A 12,337-nucleotide genomic window follows, 5' to 3' on the forward strand; every position below is an offset into this window, starting at 1 on the left:
TATGAATCTAAAGTAGCCAAGAAGTTTTGGGGTCAGACCCATCATAGTCCCCAGGTAATGTGGGACACCATGCTTCAGAGGACTCGGTTCTTTGAGAGGCTACCGCTGATCAGAGGCCTCTGACTTAGAGACAGGGATGCATGCCCTACCCCCTCTGTGATCCTTGACAGTGTGTGCCTCATGGGCCCTCTGTGGGGCGATAGTCCAAGGCAAGGGGCAAGGGCTTGCTCTGTCTATAGGCTGGGTAGGGAGCCCCTTTCTCCTGGAGGATATGGCCTGCATCCTATAGCCTTGATAACCCTGCCTGGGGCTGTGTCTATGGCTGGGCTTTGGTTCAGTCTGTGGCCCCTGGGCCCTTCTGTAACACTTAGTGTGTGGGGGCAGTGCTGGCTGTAAACAGCTGGGGTGATTGACCCAGAAGCCCCAAGCGACAAAGGAGCACAGACCCAGGTAGGAGAGGAAGACCATTGCTCAGCCCAGCCCTCTGTAGCTGGTACTATGACCTGTCCAAAGGCAGTAACCAGCTGGCTTCCCCTCCAGACCTTCTTCCCGGAGACCACAGACATCTATGACAAGAAGAACATGCCCCGGGTGGTCTACTGCATCCATGCACTTAGGTGAGAGACCCCAAACTTTTGTCATCGAGTTTCCTCTCAGTGGATGCAACCATTGGTCGGTAACAAATGTTGGAGTGGGAAGGGGGGTGGGTACTCCATGAGGATCACTTCTTAGGAGAGTGAGACTTCAGATTTTTGTAGTTGTGTTTAGATTTATGTGCATTTTTAAAGAAGATTTTATTTATTAGAGAGCACGTGTGCATGTGCACAAGCAAGAGGGAGGGGCAGAGGGCAGAGGGAAAAGCAGGCTTTCCGCTGAGCAGGGGGCCCAACATGGGGCTCCATCCCAGGACCCCTGGATCATGACCTGAGCCCAAGGCAGACGCTTCACCAACTGAGCCCCCCAGGGGCCCTGATGTGCATGTTTGTGGATATGTCTGTCTTGTGACCTGTGGGGCTGAAGGAAAGGGCAGGAGGAGGGAAGGGTCTTCTGCTTGTGACTGGAGAACAAAGGAATCAAAACGGGACCCATCAAGAGTGTCACATGCAAGTCATTTAGTTTGAATGGTGACAGCTGTGTGGTGCTACCCATGGCCAGCCCTTGGCAACAAGCTGGCTGAACCTTAAAGTACCCAACCCGTTCCTTGGTCAGCCATGTTGCCTCTTCTTGACTTTATGTTCCATGTCCTTTCAAGGGGATGGGTGTGCTTGGCCCTGCAGTCTCTGCTTACTATGCCCTCTGTCTCTGAATGGTGACCTGCTCCTGCCACGTGCACTTCTCTGTGAGGTCCTGATCCCCCCCACCTCTTGAGCATCCCATTTATCTTCTGTAGCACTTATCTCGGGCTGGCTTCCAATAATGTCGCTCCCTGTGGATGGGAGGGCCTTGGGGGCAGCTACAGTAGTCCCCACATTCCAAGTCCCCATGTCCAGACCTACGTGTTCAGCGTGTCACCATAAAGAGGCCCAAAGCCTTCCCTTCTCTTCCAGTCTCTTCCTTTTCCGCCTGGGACTGGCGCCTCAGATACATGATCTGTATGGGAAAGTGAAATTCTCAGGTGAGCCCCCTCCTTCCGTAGCTGCTCATGTGGGCATGGTCTCGGGGACTCTGGCTCTGAGGAAAGGCATCTGTGCTCTTTGCAGCCGAGGAGCTCAGCAACATGGCCTCTGAACTGGCCAAATATGGCCTCCAGCTGCCTGCCTTCAGCAAGATTGGGGGAATTCTGGCCAATGAGCTGTCGGTGGATGAGGCTGCAGGTAGGGTCTGGGATCTACCATGCAAGGGGTGGGCTCAGTGAGAATAGGAGGACACCGAGCCTCGGATGGATTCTGGATGCCTCCCATCTGTTGGCAGGGCTGCCAGGCCTCCCGGATGGAAAAGGGGGTTGATGTCATTGGCCTGCGGCTGGTTGTACTGTAGTGGCCTGGGGTTTGTCTGGCCCCCTGACCTTGTTTCCACACTCCTTCCAGTCCACGCAGCTGTCCTTGCCATCAACGAGGCTGTGGAGCGAGGGGTGGTTAAGGATACCCTGGCTGCCTTGCAGAATCCCAGTGCTCTGCTGGTGAATCTTCAAGAGCCTCTGGCACCCATCTACCAGGAGCTGCTGGCCCAGGCCAAGGCGGAGAAGGCTGCCAGTGCCCAGACCCACGTAAGGAGGAGCCTCAGGTGCTAAGAGCCAGGTGGCCTAAAAACCCTCCAGGGGATAGGACTCCTATCTGTCCTGTCACCACGCCCCAGAATTGCTAAGAGAAACTGTCGCTTATGGGTTATCGTAGACAAACGAGAGAGGCACCTGGGAGGATAATGAGGATTCAGAGGAGAAGGCAGGAGAGGGCTTCTGGGGGCTGGACGTTCAGGACAGGATGATACCAGACAGGAGATGCTGAAGGTGAGCTTGGAGCCCTAGGTTCTCCAGATTCCTTCTGACCACACTGACCTTTGGCCTGGGAAGGCCCCAGAGGAGGAAAAATTTATAGTCAGGGAGGGAGGAGCAGGAGAAGATGGGGCTGGTTTCCCAGGTCTCACTCTTTGTGCAGGATGGCGGGGAGAGCTGGGACCTGTATGACTGCTTCCTGACTCAGGCTGAGATCCAGGGCAACATCAACCACGTCAACGGTAAAAGAGAGATGGGCCAGGAGGGCTTTGGGGTGCTCTCGGGGGTGGCTCTCAGCCCAGAGGCCCTATGGCCTTGCTTAGGCCAACCCTTGTCTCAGGGAATGATCCAAGGCAAAAAGCAACGTGTACTGTTTTATGGCTATGTGTCTAGAGAGGTGTCCCCATCTAGGGAGTTCTGTTTGAATGGAGATCTGTGGAGAGGGTAGAGGCAAAGGGCAGGCCTTCCAGCTCCAAAGGCAACTGGACTAGGGTCCTCAAAAAGGAGATGTGAGAAATGGATGGAGGAGAGGACGTGGCAGGAAGTGCTAGAAGGCTCAGGATGGAGGGGGCATCTGCCTGTTTGGGGCAGTATGTCCTCAGGGTCTAGGGACCCTGTGTGGGAAGGCTGTGGAGATCCCACTGAGGATTTGGGACTGGAGTGGGGTGGAGGGAGCTCTGGACTGGCAGGAAGAATAGGGCTGGGCTTTCACACGTTGTCCACTGTGGAGTCTTGGTCTTTTGCAGTCCATGCGGCTCTAGAAGTTGTTGATGATGCGCTAGAAAGACAGAGCCCTGACGCCTTGCTGGAGGCCCTTCTGGACCCTGCCCTGGCCCTGCGAGGGGTCAGGAAAGACTTCACCAACTGGTACTTGGAACAGCTGAGCTCAGACAGAGAACAGAAAGCGCAGGTCAGGCTCTATTACCTGCCACCTGCTCAATCGGCTGTGGGATGGGGGTGAGCCTCTTCCATAGGCGTCACCTCTGTCACCTCCTGGTATTCAGTCAGTGCTGACTATGTGTGTAAATGATTACATCACCCCAAAGCCTAGTGGCCTAGACTGACTGGGGTGGAGGGGTACCCAGGGGTAGCCTGATGAGCAGTGACAGGCTCCCCTGTTAGCAAAGAAGGGCCTCAGCTTGGCAGTCCCGTCTTCATGGCTGTTGGCTTTCTCCCTGATGTGATGTCCGTGTTGTCTGGGTAGTTATTTCAATGCCTGCTGGGTAAGGAGGAGACAGAGGCTTGAGGCAAGGTGTTGGGGGGAGCTGAGAGCGTGTGTTGGCAGCTCCTACAGGCGTTCATGGCCCAGCACTCCCTTCTGTTTCATTCCTTCCCTCCCCAGGAGTTGGGCCTGCTGGATCTTCTGGAAAAGGAGGAGGTCCAAGCTGGTGTAGTTACAGCCAACATGAAGGGTGATGAGGAACAAGCCAGTAAGTCACCTCCAGGCTGAGGTGTGGATGGGGCCCATCACTGCTGCCTCTGACCCTTGACTGGCTTCTATGCAGGGTGGTGCAGAGTGCCATCGGAGTTTGCAACCCCAGCCTCGTGTGGGGTTGTATGCCCAGGCCCAGGCTGCCTAGAGGCACATGACAGGTTCATGAAGGCTCTGGGGTGACAACAGTCCATCCTGCCTGCTGGCTCTGGGGCTCTGGGGCTCTGTCCCTGTAAGTGGATACTTTCAACCTGCTTGAATCCATTGGCTTCTCAAATGTAGCGATTTCCCAGATGAGAGAAAAAATCATGATCCCACTCAGTTCTCCTTAAAAATCGATGTGTACAAATATAATTCTTTATTGGAAGAGCATGTTGGTGATGTGTTCTTCCTGGGGGTCAGCCCACCCACAGCAGGAGCTAGGCCACGCAGAGTGCAGGGGCCCGAGCCCTAGCCCGGGGCCGCCAGCCCTGTTCTAGTCGCTAGCTGCTTGTGGTCGCTCAGCTCTCTCATTGCCGGAGTGCACAGGCCTGATGCTCACGTCTTTGCTGCACATCTGCAGGTCTTCCTGGGCTCCTCTGTGCTTCAGCCTCAACTTTGGTCCCATCTGCTCAGTGAGGCAGATGAGACCTGCAGGTCTCCCTCCCCCTTCCACCCCTGCTAGCTGCCCAGACAGGCTGCACTTCCCCGGCAGCCTGGCCTGCCCCACCGCCAGGCCCCTGGTTGTCTGGGTTTTGTTTCTTGCACACTGTCACCCATGAAGAGCGGGCGACAGCATCCTCCAGCACTGCCTCCACTGCTTCCGTCCTCCTTCTCCCACCAGGACCCCTCCTCTCCCAACTGCCAGAGTTCTGGGGGAGGGAAGGCAGCGCTGATATGGACTGACTGGTCTTCATATCCTCATTTCTCCCCAGGAGATCTATCTCCTTGATGGCAGCACCCAGATCTGCCTGGCATTTTACAAGCCCTTGCATTTGAGATGCACACATGCCCCACTTACTCCTGCGTTTTGTACCCAAATGGCTCCACTTTGGGGCTGGTTGTTTATCCCTCCTTGCTGTCAGCAGGATTTGGCCCCTGGGGCCCCTTGACTGACTGTTCTTAGCTACACTCCACAGTCTCTTGTCTGTCTTGTCATCTCCACCAGGGCGGCCATTCTGTTACCTGCCAAGCTGCCGATCTCTAGGCCTGACAAATTGCTTCTTCCAGTGCTTTGTACAGTGACCTGGCACTTCTTCCTCCTAAATACTTAGAAACTTATTTTGAATTTAGCAGAAGACAGAGTAGTTGTAGTTTTTTTGAGATTTATTTATTTGAGAGACAGAGAGCATGCGTGTCCACGCACAGGAGGGGGCAGCGGGAGAGGACCCAAGCAGACTCCCCGCTGAGCACTGACTCAAGGCTCGATCCCACGACTCTGAGATCATGACCTGAGCTGAAACCAAGAGTTGGATGCTAACTGACTGCACCACCCAGCCGCCTCAAGGCAGAACAACTTTGAAGGAGCAGTTGCAAAGCCATTACCCCTCAGAGACCCCTAGTAGCAGCTGGTTAGCCAGGAAAGTAGGATGGGCCCCAGGTGCCCAGCCTGTACAGGCCTCTCCCTCCTCCCCTGCAGTGTTCCAGGCCGTGTGCAGGATCAATAGAGCCATCCAGAAGGGAGTGGCAGCCGATACTGTGAAGGAGCTGATGTGCCCAGAAGCCCAGCTGCCTCCAGTGTATCCCTCTGCCTCGGCTGTGTACCAACAGGAGCTGACGGCGCTCCAGCAGCAGCGGGGAGGGGTGAGCCCCAGGAGCCATGGGGGGCCCAGGACAGTCAGTGCAGAGCACCCTCAGAGGGATCCAGATAGTTGCAGGGAGGGAGAAGTGGATGTTGTCAGGGACAGAGGACTTCAGACTAGGGAATGGAAGGACCAGAGCTGGGACTAAGTCTGGGAAGGCTTCCTAGAAGAGAGGACACCTGTGAAGAATCAGACCCACAGCAGGGAATTTTAGAGCATGACCCCGGGCATAGCCCTCAGGAAGGGCGCTGTCTCCACAGTGGCAAGTGGTATGAGGCACAGAAGGCAAGTACCAGCAGGTAAACACAGGAACCCTGCCCATGGATGTCAAAGTGGGGGTAACTTCCAGCTCTGTGCCTCCTTGCCATGTGTCCTCAGGCAAGCAGGTTACTTGTCTGCTCCTCAGCTCATATGTGAAGTGGGAGCAGTAACATACCACATGGGATTGTGAGGATTCAACAGTCACCGTATGCATTAGTGATGAGCCTGGCATGTAAGCTCAGCTGCTGGAATTCTTGGTGGCCATCTTCTGTCTGTGGAGGACTGGATGGTGCTCAGGCATGGAGAGCAGCACACGCTAGGGTTTAGGAAGGGGGAAGCCTGGGCCGAGAAGTGGAGCCAGGGCCTCGCACACTTCCCAGTGTGGCTAGGAACCAGAAGGGGGGCCACAGTTAAGCGTGGGCCCTGGAACCGGGGGGCTAGGTTTAACTTCCCTTCCTGTGGGCCCATCTGTGAATGAGGGGTTTTGATAGCCCTCCCCCCCCCCACTGGCTTGTTATAAAGCCAAGTGAAAATGTGTGAGGCGCTTACACACTGGGCACACAGGGAGCTCGTTCTCAGGTAGCAGATACAATTAGTCAGTGAGTGAATGAATCCGCTGGGGCTTGGGATAGAGACCGGGATGTTGGGGAGCCTTGGGGGCAGGATGGCGGTGGCCCCAAGCCTTCACTGCCCCATGGGAATCGGAGCTTCCTGTTGCAGGAGCTGGGCCATGAGGAGCTCTTTGTGGCTATGGAAATGCTGTCAGCTGTGGTCCTGATCAACAGGGCCCTGGAGGCTGGCGATGGCGACAGCTGCTGGAGTAGCCTGGTGAACCCCACCACGGGCCTGGCCGAGGTGGAAAGAGAGAACGCTCACCGGTGAGAACTGTTTAACCACTTGTCTAGGAGGAAGCAGGTGGAGGCAAGACTCCATTCTGCTTGGAGACCAGCCTTCTGGGCCTGCCCTGCCCCTGGGCCCAGCCTCCCTCTGGGTCTGTCCGCAGTTCCTTGGCCTGTGGCTCATCCTGGGAGTGGGGGGCTCAGTCATCCCCTCTTCCTCCATGTTGTGTGCTTCCTAGTGGAGGTCTGAGTACCACCCAGTGTCAGGTACTTTCCCAGGTACTAGGAAACAGCAGTGAACAAAGCGAAGTTCCTGCTCTCATCCAACCAACGTGCTAGTGGAAGGGGACCGAAAGGGGGGACAAGCCATGACCAAAACCAGAAGGGGCCAAGGGTACAAAGGGTAGGATATGCTGGGGGTTATGGAAGGCCCTGTTGGTAAGGGGGTTTGGAGAGACCTCAGGGCCTCTGATTACTAGGGGGCCATACAGGGCACAGGCCCAGAGCCAGTTGTGCACTTGGTGTGTCCAGGGACGCCAGGAAGTCATGAGGCAGGGTAACACGAGGAGAGCGACAGGGTAAGCTACACCATAGCCGTGGCTTTCCCTTTGAGTGAGAAGGTTGCAGTGCAGAGAGGCCGATTCAAGCTACCATTGCCAGGCTCACTATGGTTGCTGTGCTGAGGACAGGCTCTGGGGTGGACAGAGGCAGCCTCTAGGCCAAGTGTGAGGGACTCTTGGCCAAGGGTGGTGGCTGTTGAAGTGGCGAAGGGGAGTCCGGATTTGGATCTGTTCCCAAAGCAGATCTGCCTGGATTTGGCTGTGTGTGGACCTGGGCTATGAGGGGGAGAGTGGTTGGTTGTGACCCGTGGACCTGGGCTGAGAGAGTGGTCAGGTGTGACATCAAGATCTTTGTCCTCAGAGGTTGGAGTGAATGTTGACCAAAGGGGTAGGACTGGGAGACTCAGGCTGTTGGGGGGGCAGTGGTTTGGGGGGTCAGGTGTGAGAGGTCAGGTGTGGGTGCTCATCGGGCAATCTTGGGCAGGTGGGCGGAGGCAGCTGGTGTGCTCTGGGAGGCATTAGGACATGGCACCTCAAGCCCTGAGGTCAGGATCAGATATGGAGACAGAGCGGTGGGAGGCTCCGGCTGTGAGGGTGGGGAGGAGCCAGCACAGGCTTTGAAAGAAAGACCAACAAGGTGAGAAGGGAACCAGGAAAATGTAATGAGTGGGAAGCCAAGCAACATGTTCTGACTTGCCCTGACTTCTGGCTGCTGTCGTCCCTGCTGCTCACCTACTTCCCCCCCCACCCCACCCCCACCCCCACCGCCAGTTACTTTGATGCTCTGGTGGAGCTGCGACATGAGCGCATGCCAGACGGGGTCACCCTGAGCTGGAATGACCTGCAGGCCACCGTGTACCAAGTCAATGCCCAGGTCCAGGAAGAGACCAACCGTGAGTGGAGTCCAGGGTGGATGGGGGCAGCCCATCCCTGACTGTACATCTAGGCCCTCTGCCCACCTAGATCTGTCTTTCCTAGAGATCCTTGCGGTCAGCCTCATCAATGAGGCTCTGGACCAGGGCAGCCCCAAGAAGACTCTGTCTGCCCTTCTGCTTCCCTCGGCTGGCCTGGACAATGTCAGCCTTGCTGTCGCCCCTCGGTATCATCTCCTCCTTGTGGCAGCCAAGAGGCAGAAGGCCCAGGTGAGGGCTGGAGTGTCTGGGTTGGTCGCCGGAGCAGGAAGAGCATCCCCCGTGGGTAGAGCTGTGCCCAGGATGCACCCTGGGAGGGCCCAGTCTGATGACCCAGTTCCTTCTGGGGGTGGAGGCAGGAGGGGCCATGGGGCGGGGGGCACCAGCCTGAGCTCCAGCTGCCAGCATGCTGGGAATGATGGGGCCTTATGGTGGGTTGACCCTGTGCGTGGCTCTCACAGTTTACTCCCCTGCAGATGTGTGGTGATATCGAACTTCTCTCTGGGTCAGGGCTTCAGGGAGACAGTAGGACAGCAGGATTGGGTTCTTCCTCTGCCGGGCATTGTTTGTGCGCCTTACAAATGTGGTGGGTTCAGGAGAAAGTGCTTTAGAATGTGGCCTGGAACATAGTGCTTGATCAAATGTTTGTCTAGAAAGTTCCATCTGCTAATGAATGTTAGGAGGGAGCAGAGTCTGGGGTTGGGGTGAGGTGAGCCATAAGGGTGAGGGGACCAGCCTGACCATGTGGCAGGCACAGGCTCACTCAACCCATGGTTGCATATAATCCAGGCCCCACCTGGTTTGGTAGAATAATTCGGAGCAGGAATGGGCCAGACAGGGTGGAGGTTGGGGTTGGGGTCGGGGTCATCCTGAGAAGGAGGGTGTGTGTTGGCACAGGGGAATGGGGCGCTGAGGCACAAGGGCAGGAAAGTGAGTTGCTCGGAGGGTGGAAGAGGATTCTGGGAGCGCTGTGGCCAAGCTGAGTTGATGCTTGGCCAGCCTGAAGGCAGGCCTGGAGAGAGCCTTCTGAGCCTGGCAGCAGCCCTAGGAAGCAACAAGGCCACGCCAGCATGCGGCAGGTGGGAGGAGTGGACACTGCTGTCCTGCCTGTACCTTGGTCCTTGGGCAGCTGAGCCTGGAGCCATCTCTCTCAACTTCTTAGGCGACAGGGGACCCTGGGGCAGTGCTCTGGCTGGAAGAGATCCGCCAGGAGGTGCTTAGAGCCAACCAGGACACAGACGCTGCGCAGAGAAGTATGTGGCAGTCCAGGGGAGGTGGGCTCCTCACCCCCTCTGTGGGGAGGTGGTCCAGAACCAGAGCAGGGCCTCGTTGCTTCCCTGGACAATAGCTCTCCTAGTAGCTGGGCAGGAGAGTCTTGAGGGCTGAGGGCCCACGGTTCACTCTTACTTCCATCGACACCACACCTTTCCACGGGTACTTGCCCCCGAAGTGTGAGCGTGTGACATCAGGTGGTAGCCAAAGGTCTGTCCTGTCTTGTGCTGGTAGCTGGAGTTTGGGGTCCCGATGTCAGCTCTGGCTTTGAGGACAAGCAGACAGGATCAGTGTGCACCCACACCAGCGTTTCTGAAACCACACCAGCTGGTGTGGGTGCTGGTTGTGTCGATCCATAGTGTCTGGAGTCCCTTTGTCCACCTGTCTGACATGAAGCCAGCTGCTGCACTTCTTGGACTTTATTTTCTTCTTTAGAAACCGTCTTGAGGTTCTCTGTTTGTATTCTGCTTTTGAACTCCTGTACAAGCGTTGGAGCTGTCCTCTTAACCCAGCCCAGCAGGCCCCATGATGCCTCCCTCCAGGAAGCCTTCCTTGACTGCTGCTTTTCCCTCCAGGCACAGCTACATGCTGCTATTTTCATCTGTCTACATCCACACGAGGAGGTTCCCTGTCCTTCCATCAGATAGGGGGTTTGGTGTCCCCTTTTCCTGAATCCCTCCCCCATGGACAGGACAGGGCCCATGGGAGGGACTTGGGAAAGGGTAAGGACCAACCACTCCCTCCCCATGCCCCTGGCAGTGGCTCTCGGTGTAGCCGCCATCAATCAGGCCATCAAGGAGGGCAAGGCAGCCCAGACAGAGCAGGTGCTAAGGAACCCCACTGTGGCCCTCCGAGGGGTGGTTCCCAACTGTGCTGACAGCTATCAGCGGGCCCTGGAAGGTGCCATGGCAAGGAAGCGGTACCCAGGTAATGGCTCCAGCCTCACCCTCTGCTCCTCTGCCTGCCCCAGCCACCTCTTGGCCTCCTCTGAGCCTTCTCTCCTTACTTGGCTTCTGCTCAGGAGACACAGCTTTCTGGGTCCAGCACAACATGAAGGATGGCTCTACCTACTACTTCCACCTGCAGACCTTCCAGGGCACCTGGGAGCGGCCCTCTGGCTGTCGCCTTAATATGTCCCACCTGACTCGGGAGGAGATCCAGGTTGGCAGAGCCCCTGTGAGGGAGAGGGCCAGAGAGGGGACTCCCTGTGGCAGAGGCTCCTGCTGGCTGGGGTGCTGGCTGCACCCCTGTAGGGGAGGGAGAGAGTTCCCTGCAGCAGAGGCCTCACCCGTTGGAGTGCCACAAGTTCTCTCTCTCACTTCCACAGTCAGCCATCACCAAGGTTACCGCTGCCCATGACCGCCAACAGCTCTGGAAGGCCAACGTCGGCTTTATTATCCAGTTCCAGGCCCGTCTGCGTGGCTTCCTTGTCCGGGAGAAGTTTGCTGAGCAGTCCCACTTTCTGAGGACCTGGCTGCCAGCGGTCATCAAGATCCAGGTGGCAAGCTCTGGCCTTCAGAGTTGTCAGGGCCTGGGCTTATCTGAGCTTCAGGGTTTCCTTCCTTCCTGCTTTGTGCTGAGTAGAGTGAGGATGATCTTCTGGCCTCTGAACAGTAGGGGTTATGAGCATGCCATGTAGAGCCTAGATTGCCTGGGTCTGAGTCCCAGCTCCACCACAAGTAGCTAGCTGTGTGACCTCGACAGGCACTTACTCTCAGCCAGTGTCCCCATCTGCAGAGTGGGAACATGAACATTGTGACATGCTCCATATGGGGTGCTCGTGAGGATTAAGGAAGGCAGTGGCATCTGAACAGTGCCTGGCTGGCAGGCAAGAACATGGGCAGGTGCCAGTTACTGTCCCCAGGGCAAGAACTGCTTTGTCAACTCCCTGCGGGGAGGTAAGAGTGAGATTTGGTAAGCCATCGGGCATCGGACACAGGAAGAGGATACCCTGGGGGCTAAACAGGAAAGGGTGGACCAGCCACAAGGGGAAGAGCCCTTGTCTTTTCTCTCCTGCTAGCCCTTTCCATTCATATTCTGACCTGTGGCTGGTCCAGTGCGGCCTTGAGGCAGGACCCACAAGTGACTGGGAAGATGTGCCTCCGCCAACCATTTTACAAGCCAGGAAAGATGGGAGTTGAGCAGAGACCTCCTCAGGTAGATGTGACCTACAGGTTGTGCAGAAGTGTGAGAAGTTCCTTTTGAATGAACACTGCATACCTGGTATACAAGGATGCCACCTGGCCCAAGGCAAGGACAGGAGATGGATGGGAGACACACTGAGGAGTGACCACATCTCCTCTGGCAGGACCTAGGGAATGGCTGACAGTGGATGCTGTGGTGGTGGGGACACAGAGGCAACCCCAAGAGCGGCGTGTGGGAGGGATGGGCACATGGCTCTGGAGTCCGAGTCACCATGTGTGTGGGTTTGTGACGGAGGGCTCAAGCTTTACAGTCAGAGGCTGGAATTTGCCTCCTGGTACTTCTGGGTCGTACGGCCTTGGGCAACTCTCCTGAGCCTACTCCAACACAGTTTCCTTAATCACAGTGACGCATTGATTGTGCAGGTTTAGCAAGAAAGTATGTAATGCTAGGTGCAGTGAGCACTCCACTGGTGGTAGCCATTATCACATGTTAAATTGCAGGGCGTCAGTCCCAGAACTCAGTGCAGAACCTTAGTGATTAGCATTTAGTGGTCTGATCATAAGGATTCCTCCATCTTGAGCCTGGGCTGGGATTTCACACCCAAATTAAAGAGCTGAAAAGCCACAGTAATAGTGGGAGAGGGGAAGGGGTTAGAGGGCACATGTGCTGCCAATGCTGGAGCTGTATGGGCTCTGGCCTGGGTCC

At 56.4% G+C, this 12,337-nt stretch overlaps 1 protein-coding gene across 8 annotated transcripts in view; it reads left to right on the forward strand.

Moving 5' to 3' along the window:
• IQGAP3 (IQ motif containing GTPase activating protein 3) overlaps window positions 1–12,337 on the forward strand; it is a 38,192-nt gene that overhangs the window by 9,581 nt on the left and 16,274 nt on the right. For all 8 annotated transcript variants that reach the window (XM_049112534.1, XM_049112533.1, XM_049112532.1 and 5 more), the window contains 15 exons: window positions 541–617; window positions 1,548–1,615; window positions 1,701–1,814; window positions 2,028–2,206; window positions 2,595–2,673; window positions 3,178–3,341; window positions 3,774–3,861; window positions 5,482–5,645; window positions 6,626–6,783; window positions 8,076–8,197; window positions 8,283–8,446; window positions 9,378–9,468; window positions 10,247–10,414; window positions 10,509–10,648; window positions 10,815–10,985. In XM_049112534.1, the coding sequence (XP_048968491.1) occupies window positions 541–617; window positions 1,548–1,615; window positions 1,701–1,814; window positions 2,028–2,206; window positions 2,595–2,673; window positions 3,178–3,341; window positions 3,774–3,861; window positions 5,482–5,645; window positions 6,626–6,783; window positions 8,076–8,197; window positions 8,283–8,446; window positions 9,378–9,468; window positions 10,247–10,414; window positions 10,509–10,648; window positions 10,815–10,985 (1,947 nt within the window). The remainder of the gene's footprint in view (window positions 1–540; window positions 618–1,547; window positions 1,616–1,700; window positions 1,815–2,027; window positions 2,207–2,594; window positions 2,674–3,177; window positions 3,342–3,773; window positions 3,862–5,481; window positions 5,646–6,625; window positions 6,784–8,075; window positions 8,198–8,282; window positions 8,447–9,377; window positions 9,469–10,246; window positions 10,415–10,508; window positions 10,649–10,814; window positions 10,986–12,337) is intronic.

The sequence above is a fragment of the Canis lupus genome, chromosome 7 (genome assembly GCF_003254725.2).
Source record: "Canis lupus dingo isolate Sandy chromosome 7, ASM325472v2, whole genome shotgun sequence".
NCBI classification, from domain to species: Eukaryota; Metazoa; Chordata; class Mammalia; order Carnivora; family Canidae; genus Canis; species Canis lupus.